At 25.6% G+C, this 18,623-nt stretch overlaps 1 protein-coding gene across 4 annotated transcripts; it reads right to left on the bottom strand.

The window, feature by feature from the left end:
* Positions 1-99: 99 nt before the first annotated feature.
* LOC107169526 (microtubule-associated protein Jupiter-like) lies at positions 100-18,172 on the bottom strand. 4 transcript variants are annotated; one of them, XM_015519287.2, is made up of 4 exons: positions 4,344-4,414; positions 3,907-3,984; positions 2,625-2,806; positions 100-532 (listed from the first exon to the last, which is right to left on the bottom strand). In XM_015519287.2, exons 1-4 carry the CDS (start codon positions 4,352-4,354, stop codon positions 384-386), a joined length of 420 nt encoding a protein of 139 aa, XP_015374773.1. In that variant the 5' UTR covers positions 4,355-4,414; the 3' UTR covers positions 100-383. The 4 variants fall into 4 exon arrangements, with proteins under 4 accessions (XP_015374773.1, XP_015374775.1, XP_015374774.1 ...); XM_015519289.2 differs by lacking the exons at positions 3,907-3,984; positions 4,344-4,414 and adding an exon at positions 17,981-18,172; XM_015519288.2 differs by lacking the exons at positions 3,907-3,984; positions 4,344-4,414 and adding an exon at positions 9,684-9,838.
* Between the last annotated feature and the right edge of the window lie 451 nt (positions 18,173-18,623).

Genomic DNA, 18,623 nt, shown 5'->3' with positions numbered 1-18,623 from the left:
ATAAATAAATATACAATTATTAGGAGAGGTAAATAATTTATTCATTTAAGACACTTAGGTTATGTTAGTTTTAATCAACTAATATCGCATACTAAAATCATTAATAAATATAGTACTTTATTGTGTATAAAAAAGAATTTTTTAGGAATAAATCAATTCACAAACATTACAAAACAATAATCAAACAATTTGAGAATGATAAAATGTAAGGTAGTTTTAAAACAATGACAATTGTAATATTATGCATTGAAAGTCATTTTCTTATATATCATAAATAAGTATTTTATTGATGAAAAGTGATCAAAGGTCATCAATATATCATAGAAATACAAAGCGATGTATAAATTGTGACAAAATTTTGGATGGTCTTCTTGGCCTAGCAATTACCATAACCCAGAACTGTATCCACCTGGTGGCACACGGCTTGCCTTCTTTTGTTCTGGTGCTGGTTCAGATTGAGCAGAAACATGCTGAGCTGGTGTAGCTGCTACTTTAGGAGCTTCATAACCTTCTCCAGTCACTGGATTACCATCTAAAATATAAATACACATCAAATTAACACTGTGTACAAAACCCAATACCTATGCAACGTATAGTTAACCAATTAAACACTATTATACATACAATATTATTAACAGACATAATATAATAATCAATTACATAATATTCAGATAAATTATCATACGAGAAATTATAAATGCTTAAAACAGAACAAAAACATAGAATACAAATTTATAAAATCATAAAAAACATTTTCTAATTTTTATATATGGTATATTACCAGCATATGTCCATAATATTTAATTACAACAGTTATTATTATTATTATTATTATTCATTTTATTTGTTTTTTTATATTTTTATAAATTTAAAACATACCTTTTTTCTTATAAGCCCATCTTTGACAATTAATTTTATTGGTAGTAGCAGATTCAAAGTTAAAAGCTTCAAGCAAATATCCATTAGACAAACATAAAAGTAGCAAGCAGAATCGAATTATTAAGTATGCAGGAAAGGGTGTTCACCATAGTATACTTAAAAGGAGTCGGGTAAGCAATTTTTATAGTTAAACACAGTTATATTATGTAAATAAGATTCAGGATATTTAAAAGTGCATTATTAATAATTATTAATTATTAAAAACATACATACACAAAATACATAGATAAAATAATTTGAACCATAAGACATGATGTTTATCTTATATTATAATTTAAAAACGACATATATGTAATAAAATTAATTTAATAATAGGATTTAAATAAAAAATTTAAGCTGAGCTTTTTGTAATATAACTGTATGAAGTTCATAATGGATTCTAAAGATTTTTGTGAACTGTGGTTAATAGGATACCTTAACTTTATTTTGTAATGATATGCTCACATATCATATTTATAAATTATTCAAATATTCAATAAAATAAATAACGGTCAGTTGTTGCTCGCAGGATTCGATTTGGTTGATTTGGCTGGTACTGGTAGTTGGTGCTCATGCACTGATGAGAGGAGACAATGTAGTCAAGCCAGCCTGAGTCGCAGGCAGTTCCATCAAAGGCCTCAACCTTTCCAAAAATTTGCCATTAACCTTGGTGGCAGAGACCCCCATTGGACCATCCCTTCTCTCCGGTGGTACACAAAATAGATCACACATGTGGTGCCACATTGTCACAACTACATATGAGTTCCTACGTGACCAGTCAATGCAAATTGTTTCTTTCTTCAGTGATTAATAGTATTTATTGGGTTTTAATGGTTATCTGCGTACGACAACTTGACCGTTATTTATTTTATAGAATATTTAAATAACTTATAAACAAGATATGTGTGCATATCATTACAATCTTACAACTAAATAAAATAAAAGCTTCTTATTATGTTATACCCATAATAGTATAATATGTTATAACTGATTATTAATAAAATTTAATTTCAATTTTTATCAATTAAATCATTTAGAAGTTAAACATAAAATATTTTACATTTTAATAACTGAAGAAATACAGAATGTAACGGGAAGACCTGACAGATAAAATAATCTTGTTCCTATCAATATTTTTAATTATTTTTTTTTTTATTAATATACAATTTATAGTCACTTGACATATGTACTACCTACAAGTATAATATATTTAAAAAAATATTTATTTCCTAAGATTTGAAACATAAAATTCATAAATCTGATTATAAGAACAATTTTGATGGTAAAAACATTTATATAAGTTAAGTAGTTTTTTTTTATTTTTTTATCAGGTCTTCCTGTGATTGAAATACAAATTTAAGTAAAAAAAAAAAAAAAAAATGATAAAGCTATAAATTAAAATATTATGTAACTATTCGCAAGGTATATTATAATGTATTTAAGGTATAACTTACTAGAATAACAATACGTAGATAATCACACATTAATCTTACCTTCATTACTCGGAGTTTCAGACACAGTTTTTTCAATATTTTCATTTACAATTTGAGATATAACATTAGTATCATTAGCAAAATTAGACACAACCTTATTATCATTAGTAATTTGAGATTCAACATTAATATCATTAACTATAAGTAATATTTAATTTAAATATTTTTAGACTACTTGTAAAAAAAAAAAAATTTTTTTAATATTGAAATTACCAGGTTTATCAGAGTTTCCGTTAGCAGCAACTGTACCATTACTATGTTTTGGTGATTGACCACCCAAAATAATAGAGCTTTGAAGATTCTTCTGATTTGTACCACGTTTATGGGGATTAACTTCATCACATGATGTCGTTCCAAATATGTCACTACTTCCTCCGCCTGGTGGTTTCAAGACCCTTAAAAAAAATATTTTTTATTAATTTATTGTATATACAAATTACATATTTATATTTAGAAATGCATTTAAAACTATTCTAAAAATTAAAACACCATTATAACATTTTTGAATATTTAAGACATTTATAGTTGATTATATTTTACTACTTTTGTTAATTTTGGTGACAACTTCTAGTAATCTAGTAATTTAATTAAAATAAATATTGTTAACTTTCATAGATATAAAAATAATAATAAATAATTTATTGTTATAAAATTATTTCTTCATTATTTACCATAATAACAGGTCACCACTCAACTATGTTCAAGGATTCAGAAAGGATTTTACCATATGGTAGTAATATATGCAGATCAAAATGTGGATATTTTTATGTAGGAAGCATATTTGTGTAGCGACAGTGTGAAATTAAATTAGTATATACCGCTAAATTATGCTTTAATTTTAACTCCCAGTTAAGAAGTAAAAAGTTTTGATATTGATTTAAAACAAATTATTTTTAAGAATTCTTAACACCTACCTTTGACGGCTCTAAGTATAATAAAAGTTATAAGTAAGTAAGTAGTAGTTAGTAAGTTATTAATATTTTTAAAATATAATCTAAGATAAAAAAATTATTAACAATAACTAACAATCAAAAAAAGTTCAGGGTACGGTTTTTGGTCACTTGATGCATGCATATTACATAAATATCATGCAATATACATTATACACTATATAAAAATATTTATTTATTAGCCTATGTTAAAGAAATTAGTAAATATGTATTAATACTTATTAAGCATACAAAAACAATGATGTTCGTGTATAAAAAAAACATTGTTTAAGAAAGTTGAAACCTCAAAAGCAGTGTTATAAATAAAGAAATAAGCTAGTATTAAATTAGTTTAAACTTTAAAGCAATTTTTAAATTAAGTTAATAGTTATTAACATTTAACATTAATTTTAATGTTTTTAATTTATATGAACTTTAACGTCAACGACTAATAAGTTTTTATAATATGAGGATTAACTTTGATTATTTAATATTGTTAAATTTTAAGTAAGTACTAAGACTAATAATTTAGAATATTGTGTACGCTTTTCAAGTGTTTTACTTGCCTATTATGACACGGAGATCCTACGAACTCGGCGCCCCAAAGATCATGACAAACTCCTCCAGGAGGTGTTCTATTTTCTCTAATAGATAATTTAGACATATTATTTTTATTTGTGTGAAAAAATAAGTTTAAGAAACCCGATTGCCCTGATGGAAAATAACGACGATTTTAATAACTAAATAACTAATACAAGTGAGCAGATAAAGAAAACTGGACGATATTTGAATGACCTCGCCTTATTTGGCATATCTAAAAGTGATCATCCTACACAAATTTCTTTATTTACAAAATTAAAATGAAAATGATAAATAAAATTACGTTTTTTTTTTTAAATTTTTATAAATATCCTAATAAAAATATAATATTTAAATATTTTAAGAATTTATAAAAAGAGTATATAATATGATAATATATTAAATCAAAAGTAAAATAATATACCTTAAACTCATCTCCAACGAATATCAACAAACAGAAGAAACGACTAACTAAGTCTTGGCTAGCGCTTTACGTAAAATGAAGAACTCGTTTTAAGTACCGATAGTTTTATATTAAAATATTAAATAAAAATCTACCTTGAATTGTATGTGTAGGCTGAATTGTGAAATAAACCAGTACAGCCACAATGGAAATATAAAATGTGCTCTTTTATTTTATTTTTAATGTTTTAATAAAATAAGGACTCGCAGCGATCAATAGAATAAACTAAATAAGATTAAATTGTTTTAACTGAGTTGTAAATCGATATTAATTATTAACTATAAAATTACAATTTTTATAAATAATATATAAGGCACATTAGAGTCCTAAACTCAGTGATAGTTAAAACAATGTTATTTTTTTTTGATTTAAGGAGTAATATGGAGTAATATAGAAGTACAATTGAATATAAATTATAAAATTTGAGCATATTATGCAAGTACACAAGAAAAAAATTAATGTAGTAGGAATAGCTACAACATTAGCTGACACTTAAATAAATTTAGATTCATAAAATATTAAAGGCAGGGACGTTTCTTTACATGTTTTAAACGTATTAATAGGTGTACCTATATTAATTATTATATAAATAGATATTAATATTACATTTTATAATTTGATATGTTTTATTTATGAATGTAGTAAACAATAATCTAATTATATTCATTTTTTAATTATTTTTTTCTTATAACGAAATAAAAAAATACATTTAATATTAATTTTCTTATATATACATATACAGTGGCGTGGCGAACTCGAATATTTTCAGAGGCAAGTATATTTTGCGATACCCACCCATCATTCATCAACCATAATTTTGTCTCTCAATTGGAAATAGAGTTGGGGGGGGGAGTGATTGCTTTTCACAGACAATTGTACTTATTAGGTAGGTATTATTTCCAACTAATGGTTAGTAACCACTGCCTACTGGATACTAGCTTTCGTTTATAATATCTATATTAGACAATATTAAAATATCATTTTGTGTTATTTTCCTAAATTCGTTATTATGAATTTAAATTATTTCCTATCCGCCCAGTGTCACCCATCACCCACCAAAAAAAAACTGACAGGCGGCTGCCTCTCGATTACCCCCATCGCCACGCCACTGTACATATATGATAAGATATATATATATCTTAAGGTGTAATCGTTAACAATCAAATTCGATTGACTTTAAAATTATTTTGTTAGTATGAGGATCAACGAATAATCCAAACGGCCGTGTTCAAAAGATTCATTTCGTAATAACCGTTATTTTTAGCAGAAGTTTAAAGAAAGATTGATTTTAAGCACGTTTCAATTATTTTATAACCCGAATTAATAGTTTTAATAAATACAGTATGTATACGACAACGGACAGTACATCCGATTACAAATATAGCTAGAGGGATTCTCTATTCATTGGCATCGAAAAGTTTGAGAACAACTATAGAATAATAAACGCTGCTATAATAGATCGGTTATGTTTGGTTTACGTTCATTGACACTGTCAATGTTAAAAATGCAATATAAGTTATAACAGTATCGAAATTTATTGCATGTCCAATATTTTCTTTGTCATTCTATTTCCTTCCTCTACAGCCGTCACACACATTAAAATACTTAATAACTTCAGACCCCATAAAATCTTGCACAGAATAAAATTGGGTTTTGATGCAGACAGTCATTTTTTCACCCTCGTATTAAGAGTTCTCCCTAAATTATATAATATATTATACACATTGTAATCACATTTCAGACTATATGACTCACCCTATACAAAGAGTAATGAGTAACTACTAACTATTTTTCAATAAAATTATTTTTTTAATGTTTAAAGCTGTTTTACTTTTGATAAAATAAAATTATCGATGAACATATTTCAACAGTTGATACAGAGTTCCAACCGTAAAACGGATTACACGCCGGCATACAATTATTACGAAACAAAATAACTAACATTTGTATATTTATTATTATATGATAAATATTAAATATTAAACTTATCATACAAATAATTGGCTAAGATGTTATTTGTTATATTGCTGAACGCACAATTATTAATATTATGTATTTAAATTTTTAGTCTATAATCTTAATAAGTAAAAGCAGATATAAATATCAAACACGAATTTTCAAACAACATAGTTAATTTATATTTTTAATACTTGATGCGTGTTTTAAACAGACATTAACATAGTAAAAGCCAGGAGTTGGCTATTGCGAGGGTAATTTGTTATGTATTTACTATACAACGGGACAAGGGTCAACGTTCGGTTAGCATATTACACTGTACTACTGAAGCCATGGTTCAAGACGGAATAGAACTTGACTTGAGTAGTTGAGTACATTAGTACAATGAAACTATTTTAGATTCTAAAGCGATTACGTAGTAACGGATACTGAATGAGGAAAAATACAAAACGATAAGAGGGTAACAGTGAGGTCTATATACATTATTGGTCTCTAGTCTTTATAAGTAGTAATTTAAAAATAAAAATAAAAACCATTAGACATTATGATTATGAACTCGTTTTTCTATTTGCGTATAAAATTTCATAACATAAAATGGTTTACTAGTTATTATATTATTAACCTGGTGGTCCTATAAAAATTCGATCAAACACGAACTCTTCATTTCAAAGTATACTAAAATGTAGACGTAATACTGACATACAAAATACTTATAAATTTACTATATATTTTATCTTACCTCAATAATGTTTTTGTTAACCCAATTATGTTAATTAAAAAAAAAAAAACGTGGTACGCAACGTAATTTAAAATGAGAAAATGCAGATAATATTTACTTTAATAATTTCTTAATGGATTATCGGGGTCACAAACAAATAGGGAAAGTTTAATTATCTAAAAACAATTATGCTCAATTACATTTTGGTTCTTGGATATGTTATTTGAAGTCTATGATTAATATTATCGTTCAAAAGTGTTCAATATTGATTAAATGGCTAAATATGATTTCGCAGTGAAGGTTATGATGAATAAAATACATAGGAATATAAATATGTACTTTCCCCCTATTACGATTTATTTTGGTATATCCTATGAGGTAATAACACATAGGGTAGTCATGATAATAATAAAGCAGAATACTAACGTTGATTTTAGAATAGTATAATATCATGATTCATGAGTAACGGATGACAACCTACAATAGATCAAACATTTACTCTGTAAAAGTGTAACACAACATTGTTTAAAAATAATTTCAAAAACTCAATGAACCGTTTTTATTTTATCCGAAAATATTCCCGTAGGAAGTCACGTGCCACTATGTAGAATGATGATTACAGTGAACATCTATGACGTTCGGTGGACCGTGCACATAGGAAATTCAAACGAGTTACAATACCGTAACTAGCACACCTTTCTTCCCCTGGGATTATCATTTCGGATATAACATGAACATAACATAAATAATAATAACCCGTTTAATTTATAGTTGAATGCTGTAATTGCCAGGTACCGAAATAATATGAATATATTTCAGAAAAGCGAATAAAAATGTAATAGGTACACATTGACATTTTATATCTGTACCAGACACCAACTCACTACTTATGTAGTCGTCGTTTACTAAATTGATGTATATTTTCCGTGCGTTTTTATTCGCATGCACAATACTATGTACACCTCACCATACCAACGTAAACTACGTTTTTATGACGCACATTGTAATACTTTTATAGTTAGATGGAAAACTAAATAGTCAAAATTCAAGAAATAAAGAAATATATATATATATATTCTTTCTGAACATACACTGAATGAAAACAAAGCAAATTAAATTAAATTACTTCATAGTTAACATTGATAAATTTTAAGACAACTCTTCCGAGTATGATAATCTACTGTTTACGTACGGGAAAGAAAACCTCAAAATCTAACTCTCACAAATTTACATAATTTTAATCCCAGACATATTACTTTTTAAGTATCATCAATCATAAAGAAAAATTATTCATCATACAAATTATAATATTTGAGACACCTATATAAAATTGTATATAGATAAACATTGCATAATATAATATAAACAATTTAAATATCAATAATGAATATCTTATTTTTCTAAGTCACGCGTTTACAATATTTTGTCCTCTATCACTTTACATAATATTTATCGATTAACATTTATTTATATTTTACAATTAAGAAAAAATTAAAAATACATAGATATCAGTACCTAATATAAATAAATATTGAAGTATTTTATTTAATTAAAATACATTTTTTTTTTCATTTATCATGTCTATCGTTCCGTTGAAGTATTTTTAAATAACAAGTATCTAGTAAGCTTACAATGTTCATAAAATGATAGTATAGTACACCATATCAGAAATCATTAATCATAGAAAAATAAACTTAAGTAATGAATAATAACAGTAAGTTCATTAGGTATATTTAAGTTAATGAACTCATACTTAAAAGAATGCCTAACTCAAATAAAATTTTAATTTACAAAAATTTAATAACCGCAATTAAATTCTATATAATTGTTAAATTTAACACGTAATTTTGCTCAATTAAGTAATAATAATAATATTAAGTGGATTTTTTTTTTTTGGTATTACAAGTTTTTATCGTAAATTATAACTAAAAAATTTACCTGTTAGTTATGAATACATAATTTTTTCTTTAATGCAATTTTATTTTTTTATAATTAGAATTATAAAATAATTTTGAATTAAAAACCATATAAATTTTATAATATGAACTTTTATTAAGTATTTATAAATTAAATATATATTAATTATATGTATATAAATATTATTTTTTACTAACACGTTATTAAATACTAAATAATAATTAACGATGATAAATGATAAACAAGACTTTTATATAAATTCCCACTAAAAATATTGGTATTTTGTCGACGTGTTACCACAAATTAGAAAAAATACTTTTCAATGGCTATAACTTAAAACAATGAACGCGATGCTTTTGAATAAGATATATTTTTAAGAAATGTTTGTAGACATAAGAAGTATTATTAATAGTTTCTGTTTACCTATATAAATTTAAATTTAAAAAAAAAATATAAAAACATGTTGAATAATAATAGAACTACATCATAATGCCATGATATGTTTTAAACTATTAAAAGGCTCAGCCCATAAATAAATAAATGCCATGAAATAATTTAATAATAATAGATTACTCAAAAAAGAATTTATAAAAATTAAAAGAAGTATAAACTAAATACTTGTTATTTGTGTAACTGACTAACTATAAAAAAAATAGCTAGTTTAAAATAAATAAATAAAAATATTAATTTACTTTGAAGTATATAATTACTTTTTTTTTCCACAGCCTATATTATCCAATTCAATATGTCTGTAAGACGCATAAGTAGCCATGGTCCAGTTAGTGAGAGACTTGAACAAAACACAAGGGACACGTCAAACGAGGTATACTGACAATGCACGACTGCGCTGGTGTAAGGCACTCTTGTTTTCCTAGTGTGCTGCCGTATCGTGGTTACGGGTAAATCGCTGACAAACTGCATGCAACGATACACTTTTATGGCGGACGCGGACCCATCGACCAAAAAAGACGGATCCAACACTTCCTCGCACAAACCCACTCCTCATTCTCCTTATTGAAAGGCTACGATACAATAAACACTATACACGCCACACCGGATTTACACTGTTTTAGTATTCACTAAAAGAATCAGTATAACTGTCAAAATAGCAATATGAGACGGAAATGTCTGTGAAGAATCAAAAAACAGTTTCACGTAATTTAAGCACTTTTGACAATTATTGTACCTACACACATAACAGTTTTAAGGTTTGTTTTTCAACTTAAGACACACCACCGATTCGTCGAGCAAAAGTTAAATTGAATATTTTACTACTATCTATATTATTTTAAGTTTTTATAAATTTAGTTATAAATAATGAAATATTTTGACACATAAAATCAAAATACTGGTTTAAATACGTTAAGTCATGTTTTTGATTAAATTTGGAATTATAATATTATAAATCATATATATTAGAAAATATATAGATACCATCTAAATATAGACGGTGATGATACTTTAATAAGTTTAATCAACTATTCAACTGTTTATATTTAAAGTATATTATTCATTTTATCTGTCTGCTAAACCTTTATATAAAATTTAAAATATTGTGTCTTAAATAAAATATTAAAACATGGGTTTTTACTATTTAAAATTTAAACTACAAAAATATTATATAAGCTGGAAAATGGGTATTTATAATCATATTCTATCTTCATTAATAACTATTAACTAATATATTTTGAAGTTTAAATTTAAAATCAACAAGAAAAATGGTTATTACAAGTTTTAAACGTATTGAACAATTAGAATCTTAAAAAAGGGAAGCATACATTATTTTAAAAATGAAAATCGAATCAATTGATCAAATACTCTAATAATTGTTTACTTTTTCTCACAAGTCATTCGATTATATATTTTGTTTAACATGTAAATATTTAAAATACAAATAATACCACCACATTTCAGAATTCTTAGAATAAATAGAGATGCGAATAAATGAGTAAGATTATAAGTTTAAGAGAGTATAAAACTAATTAATGAGGTTTCTATTTTAAAAAATAATTTATGCATTCTTTTCGGCAAAACGTATTGTTTAATATATTTAAAACTTTTAATAATTATTTGTTTAAGATCATTAAAACTCGTAACCTTTAAAAATAATTGTATTTTTTTCGGAAGATGACAACTAAATCAAGGTCTGCGGTCAAATACTTAATATTGTATTCATGGGTTCCAGATCTATCCTACAATACAATATATATTCAACCTATCTAAAAAATTATATATTATCAATGGATGACAAGCCCTCCGTAATCAAGTTACGGTCCGCCGACTATTTGAAACAAACCAACAAGTCACCTGCTACTATCAGTTATTTTTATGCGTAAGTTGAGTGAGATTAATGTATTGAATATATCAATTTGAACTTTAATTGTTTAAATTGTTATTGTTAAATTAATATATTACACGATTAAAAGTTCTTTCAGAAATGAAAATAATTACTAGTGAATGGACGACAGTTTACCCAAGATTATAGAAAAGATCTTGCACTTATTATTAATGATAATATTATATAGGTTATATCCGGATTTCCTTAAAACGATTCGACACTTTTTAAGATGTTATGTTTTATAGCCTTGACTGCGGCCATTGTTCTTACTTATTGATTGGCTATTTTCTACGTGTATTGCAGTTAACGGTATATTAATAAATTACAGTAAAACACTACTTCAAAATCAAAAGTAACTGAAAAAGGAAACTAACTCTTTTGACATTGTCTAAAGCAAATTATTCAACAATTTAAAAACGCTATTTATATACGATTGCGATACGATTACAAGTACACAACAGCAATTTAAAATGTAAATCCAATTAAAAAGTATCTGTAAATACCTAACCCTCGAAATCAAATACAGTAGTTAAGCGTTAGACAACTGTAATCTTATCTTATCGCGTGCCAACAGTTTAAAATCCTTTGACTTTCTAAGTTCTAATGAATACGTGCTTCACGATCCGATCTTTGAGAATGGTCTACTTTTTTTTTATAATTAGCTGCATTTCTAAATACTTCTTTATGCAGCTTAATCTTACATTTATAATCACCGCGATTAACATCACAGTTCGATGATTCTGTTGATTGTTTTAATTTTGTCTAAAATTTTTCGTTAGACGCGTCTTCTGTTCGTTTTAATAGAACATTATTATATAACACAAAACCACAGCGGAACAATCAAATCGAAACCGGAACGGTCATCATATTTACTCTTTTGTCCTCAACACCCAGTGCACATATTAAAATACAATGCCATCGGCCTCTAAATTTGGTGGGGATAAATAAAGATTTTAAATGTACAAATAATGCATTTCTTGAAATTTTTAATATGTATTGACTATAATGTTATTTTATTTATTTTTATGTTACTAAAATAATGTAAGTACAAAATATTTTTAACAGTCTCGAAAATATGAAGCTTGATACAACTTTAAAGCTACAACTATTCAAGATTATAAAACTACGTACATAACACAAACACACTTCAAAAGTTAAAACATCAACAATCATATTATATTTACAACGAACATTTTTAAGTGATTCGTAAGAATTATTTTAATTTGTATTGTTATCAAGTACTTTTAAGGTTGAAGTAGTAAATAGGATGAAAAAAACTGCTGTAAACATTGAACTCTCGAGTTTCGAAAGTTATTTTCTTTTTAAAAATTACTTTATACGCCCAACGGAAAACTACTGCGCATACCATGTCCAGGCTCCAGCATGATCATTACGAAATCCTTTTGCCTGGACAACAGACCATTATCCATGGTTCATAATGTTTCCCATGATGATGAGTGCATTTTCATTATCTATTTTTAATGGTACACAATGTGCCTTATATTACTACCTACTCTGACTAGTGACGGGTAACGGTTTTCATTATACAAAGAACAACAAATATCACTACACTGAATCTATGAATGGTCATTTTTAGTTTACGATACCAGTATTAAGGACATTAACCCGATTGTGGTAACTTAGTATTAACATGTTATAAAATTGTAACTTTTATCTGCGATAAACATTAAAACTGGAACACAAAAAAGTATTTTACTAATATTACATTTTGTTCTGACAGTAAATACATTGCAAATACGTAAACTATAGTCTATGATACAAATATAAAATATACTACTGTTTATTATTTACGTGTTAATATTTAAAAAAAAGAATATTTTTATTAATTTATTGTATAATATGCTAACCATTTTTTATACATACTAAAATAAGTAATACAACTGAGGATTTATTTATTTTTGTTCAATCGATGGCCCGCAGTACACAAGCAATTTATTGGAAGACATAATATGAATTAAGGAACTTTAAAAATAACTGATACATTCATTCATGCATTTCTTATTTTTTATGCGTAAAATAGTTTTATACATAAATAATCATTGAATATACTAATTTATGTATTGAAATAAAATGAATTATTAAGATTTTTATATTTTAGTATAATTCAGTACAATATCAAGTATTCGAGTTATATGACGAGTGATATAGCATCGCACGCACAGTCGCACAGATACTTATTGAAATTTTCTTTTTGAAAATGTTGAGTACTTGAATAATTAGAATAGTTATTTTAGTTTTCAAGTAAACAAAATAAATAAATAGGTAATCAATCGTTATCAGCATAAAATGTAAATCAATTATTTGAGACTTAACCAATTTATCATATATACTCTAAAATACATCATAAGCTAAGTATAATTTAAACGAAATAAAAGTTAATCAATTCTATAATTATATACCTATTTATTTATAATTTTTCATTAAAAAAAAAAATGATAATTTGCAATGAATATTTTAGTAATCATAAACAATATTTCACTGATTCATGTAAACACATTAATTAAGGACTCGGAATTGAATGTTCTTATTTATTTAAAATAATACAAATATGCACTTTTTCTTTTTAATCTCAAAATGTATACAAATGAAAATATTTTTGTATTTTATAATTTGTACTGAACAATTGAAAAACACAATACAATAATACGCAACAATAAAATAAATAAATAGAGAAAACTGTCAGAGAAAAACATAGGTACATATTACTATTAATTATAAGATATATTATATATTTTTGAATCAATGATATTAGCCATAAAGAATTTTTTTTTTTTGTTAAATTTTCAAGTTATATTATAAAAATATTATTTTGTGAATAAATTGTAAAATTGAGATATATAATCTTAAAACTACAAAATCACTAAATATGCAAAAATATGCACTTTAAACTTTTCGGTTTTAATTTTTTTGAGTTGTACCGTGAAATTAATTTCAAGCTTAATTAGCAATAAATGTCATAACACAAAAATACATAGGTACAGTGTAACTACTTCAGAGCCTTTTAATCTATGTAATCATTAAATGATAATAATAACAAATAATATCTTAGTCTACAATAACTGTAATATATTTTTTTGACAATCATATTGAAGATATTTTACTATTATGAAAATCCAAGTATTAAAATAACATAATTGTATTAAAATTTTAATTATTATTAATTTTATTTAAGATATTTTGAATTAGGTTTATTTCATTTTAATAGACAATTCATGAAACATATTGTGTTACAATTATATTTCTAACAAAAAAAACAGCTTATTAAATGTAACTTCTATGATACCACTCCTTACAATCTTCAATTATTATTTGTTAATATAGTGTTTTAAACAATGAGCACTTAAGGGTAAGTGATTAGATACAATAGATACTCAGGAAGGGCGTTGTTGCCAATAGAATACATTTGATTATAAATTGAAGCTAATATAAAAATAATTATACGAATCCGTCTTTAGTATGTACAGGAGTACCTATCAGTAGTTATTTAAATTTTGAATACACAGCATTATAAAACATCATAATGCTAGTTTTTTTTTAATTAAATGTTTTATAAGTGACTTGAAACTATTTTATTCTTGATTTTAACATAAGAGAATTATTTAATACTTAAAAAACAATTTTAAACTGATTATTTTAGAATAGTGTGGGGGGGGGGGGTTATAAAAATCTTGAAAATTATTACATCAGATAAAAATAATTAAAAAATTAAAAATAGTATTTTATTTCAATTTTTTGTGGTAGTTATACAAATATTCTAAGTTATATTATATAGGTAATTATAAAAAATATAAAATTATGCTCTAAAGATGTACAAATAAATTAAATCAAGTCTATAACACTATAACATTTGAGTATTCATATCTATACCTTGTTTAAATGAGTACTTTAGAGTTAAGTTTCCAACAAACATAATTTTATCTAACCCAGTTGTCTCAAACTCAAATTACCAGAGGACTATATATTTATACATATGTATTTTATATTTATTTCTATAAAATTTATAATTTATATAAATATAACAATCTGTGCGTTATAGATACAGCACACACATGATGTATACTGGAGTTAGTCGTAATCACCAATGGTTACAAAATACTATTACACAAATTATTAAAATTATAGTATCGGTATGGTAAATTCCATTTTTTTAACTGTGAAATAAATAATAAAAACGTTTACTTTGTAGGTACATACGTATTTTTTAAATATTTAATTTATCTATTTATCTATTTAATTTATTTATTTTTTGAAATAGTAATAATCATTTGTTAACTTATAACCATCTATACTAATATTTTTATCAAATTATCTGTAACCTATTAAGATTCAATATTTATATTTAATAAATCAATATCGAACAGGTAGCGATTATTTTATCACCTGTATTTATAGAATTTTTAAGCCTGTACTCAGTAATGAGAATAGATGTGAAAATATTAAGCTACATACAGCCAAAAACATACTATTAAACTCTTTTGTTTCAAATTAATATTAAAATACCAAGTAATGTCAGGTAACCATAGTAACCACTTATCAATTGTCACACAAATTAAAACATAAAATTTATGTTAATAATAAACCTACTTATATATATTTATATAAGCTTCAACTAATATCATTGATTTAATAAAATTTAATTTATTTTTGGTACATAGAAAAAACAAACTAATTCAATAGAAAATAAAGATGAGAATTGATGAGAATTTAAGGAAAAAAATTTATCAAAGAAAAGGCTTTCAAATTAACGGAAAGAGCAAAACATTTTTTATCTAAGAGCATTGGTGTTAGGTGTATGACTAACGTAACCATAATGTTTTTCCTTCAAAGTGGGACACCTGTATTTTTTTAATAAGAAAACCATTTAATGTTGTGTAAAATAACAATCTCTTTCAATGAAAAAAAAACATTAATTCTTTACCTATATAAAAAATGATAACATAAAAACGCAGATAATATATTAATCATAATAGACTCCCAACAATCTATGGACCAGTGGCGTGGCGAACTTTATTAAGTTATGAGGCACAGTTATATTGCCAGACCCACCACCCACCCCACCCATCACAAAAAACATTAAATTTTTTTTTTAAGATAAAATATATTTATTCATTTAAATAATAATGTTTTTTTTAACACATCAGATGATCTTTGAGGACACCCACCACCCCTCAAACTGAGGCACGTGCCTCAAATATAGTCCTTCATCACGCCACTGCTATGGACTATGGATTTTAGTGTTTTATAGTACCTATATATAAAATATGTAGGTATATATATATTGTTAACTGTACCTATAGGTACAATATAAATGTATGATTGAGATATATGATCAATAAATACCTACCACAAGTTGAATTTTTTTAAAGCTGGACATTTTTAGGTTCTTTGGAGACAGTGGGACACTTATCTCGAAAGCGGGACGTATGAACATGTTAAGAATTACTTAAAATACGTAATTATATTTCTACATTATAACAAATTTAGAGTATTTTGTACAACATTTGGATAAGTAAGCTAGGGCCCTAAGTTGACTATTTGCTTTACTCCAGATTTTTTTAATTATTCTATTGGAAAGTAATCTAAAATTGTCTTTGAAATAATTCTGATTCTGAATTAGGTATTGGGTATTGTATGGAAGAGTTATTGAAGGTAATAACTAATAAAGATATAAGAATTAATCAGTAATATAAAATAACATTACAAATTAAATTTGATTAAAAAGTGAAATACCATAATAAAATATCAGAAATTTTTAAATTTTAAAGTGATATCATTGATTTTTTTAAGATCAACGTTAATATCCACATCATATTGGTAAATTGAATTCAAAATATTAATTATTTTTAATTGTTACAATTATTTATAGGAATAAAATAGGAATTAGAAATTTGGTCGGTTTTACTTTTTGAATTGGTAGTTCCGATCACCATCAAGAGCCGTTTAAGAATAATTTAGTTGTTTTAATAACATGTAGAAATACACAGAACAAAGATAAATAGTCAATCAATGATTGGAATTTTAGATATTTAAAGAACATCTTATCTGTTAGGTATACACTTAATACTCCTTCAATTCATGATCATTATCAAATTTGAACTACTTAATTAATTCCAAAAATAATTTGGAACCAAAAACAGATCGTTTGAGAATTATAAAATGATAAAAATACCATTAGCCCATAAAAATAATAAATATTATTATCTATAGTTTAATTGGCAAAATCGTTGGTGGATTACATGCATAATAATCGTCGAACATCTAGTTTTATACTTATATGAAATAAAAATAACAAATTTTACGTGTATTTAGTTGGTAGTGATGTAATTAAAATATTAATGTGTTACCGTTCTAGACATCGATCGCAAATATATACTTATTTATAAATTACTTTGTACACATTCTTTGTTCTACTTTTTAGCGGGAAAACACCGCCCTAACAAAGCGTAAAGACATTAGACAAACCTAATGAGTGATGACTAAGGGCTAAAAAAGTTTACTTTGCATTATATTGTGGTAAATTTAAAATATACAATTATATTATTATAACATCAAAGTATTCATAAAGCTCATGTTTTTCATGAATAAAGGATAATATCATACGTAAACGAGTACCTATGAACAAAACGACGTGATTTAGCGCTAACTTACTTGCTCGTGTTTCTTCTTATGTCACCAATGCCAACATTGAAATTTGTGGAAGTCATTTTAAGTTCTTTTTGGGATTTTCAAAGAAATGCGGTAAAAATTTAAGTCAAAAAAACTTTTCGTTAAATAATAATTTACAACTGTGACCGGACGTCGAACTAGCAGGGCAACGAACGGAAATTAACGAATAGTATCAACTGAACGACCATTGGCCATCGCCCATCGGCATAATTCGCCTTCTTTCGTCACCACGTTGATAAAAGTACCATCGGTGAGTAACTTACGGATCAGTGTATTATTTATTATTTTTTAGATATACGGTATATATAATTTTTAAATTATAAACGATGATTAATAGGTAATACTTCCTCAACAAAATTAAATAAAAATAATTATTAACATGTCCAAATTAACAAAAAAAAAAATACTACAACTATTACAATGTCTTTGAAAAATACAAATTCAAATACTTCATATGGCGGCAATCTGTTATTCGCGCAATAGATCGGGATTTCAACGTAAACTGCATTATTTTATAAGTGCTCCAAGAGTCAGGACCGTTCCAATTTCTATGAACATGATTCGTTTCACGAAACGGACATTTTAAAGGTGAATTTTTCAATGCCTTCCCATTGAAGAGCTAATT

The sequence above is a fragment of the Diuraphis noxia genome, unplaced genomic scaffold, assembly GCF_037042655.1.
Source record: "Diuraphis noxia isolate RWA-SAM2 unplaced genomic scaffold, SU_Dnox_SAM2 contig0003, whole genome shotgun sequence".
Taxonomy (NCBI): Eukaryota; Metazoa; Arthropoda; class Insecta; order Hemiptera; family Aphididae; genus Diuraphis; species Diuraphis noxia.
This window is presented reverse-complemented; position numbering and strand designations above follow the sequence as displayed.

Bases quoted from the DNA above. Each gene is read 5' to 3' on its own strand.
- LOC107169526 (XM_015519287.2), bottom strand. The intron at 2,807-3,906 runs GCAAGTAAAACA...ATTTTTTTTAAG, and splicing joins GGATCTCCGTGTCATAATAG to GGTCTTGAAACCACCAGGCG. The intron at 533-2,624 runs GTAATTTCAATA...TTTATATTTTAG, and splicing joins CGGAAACTCTGATAAACCTG to ATGGTAATCCAGTGACTGGA.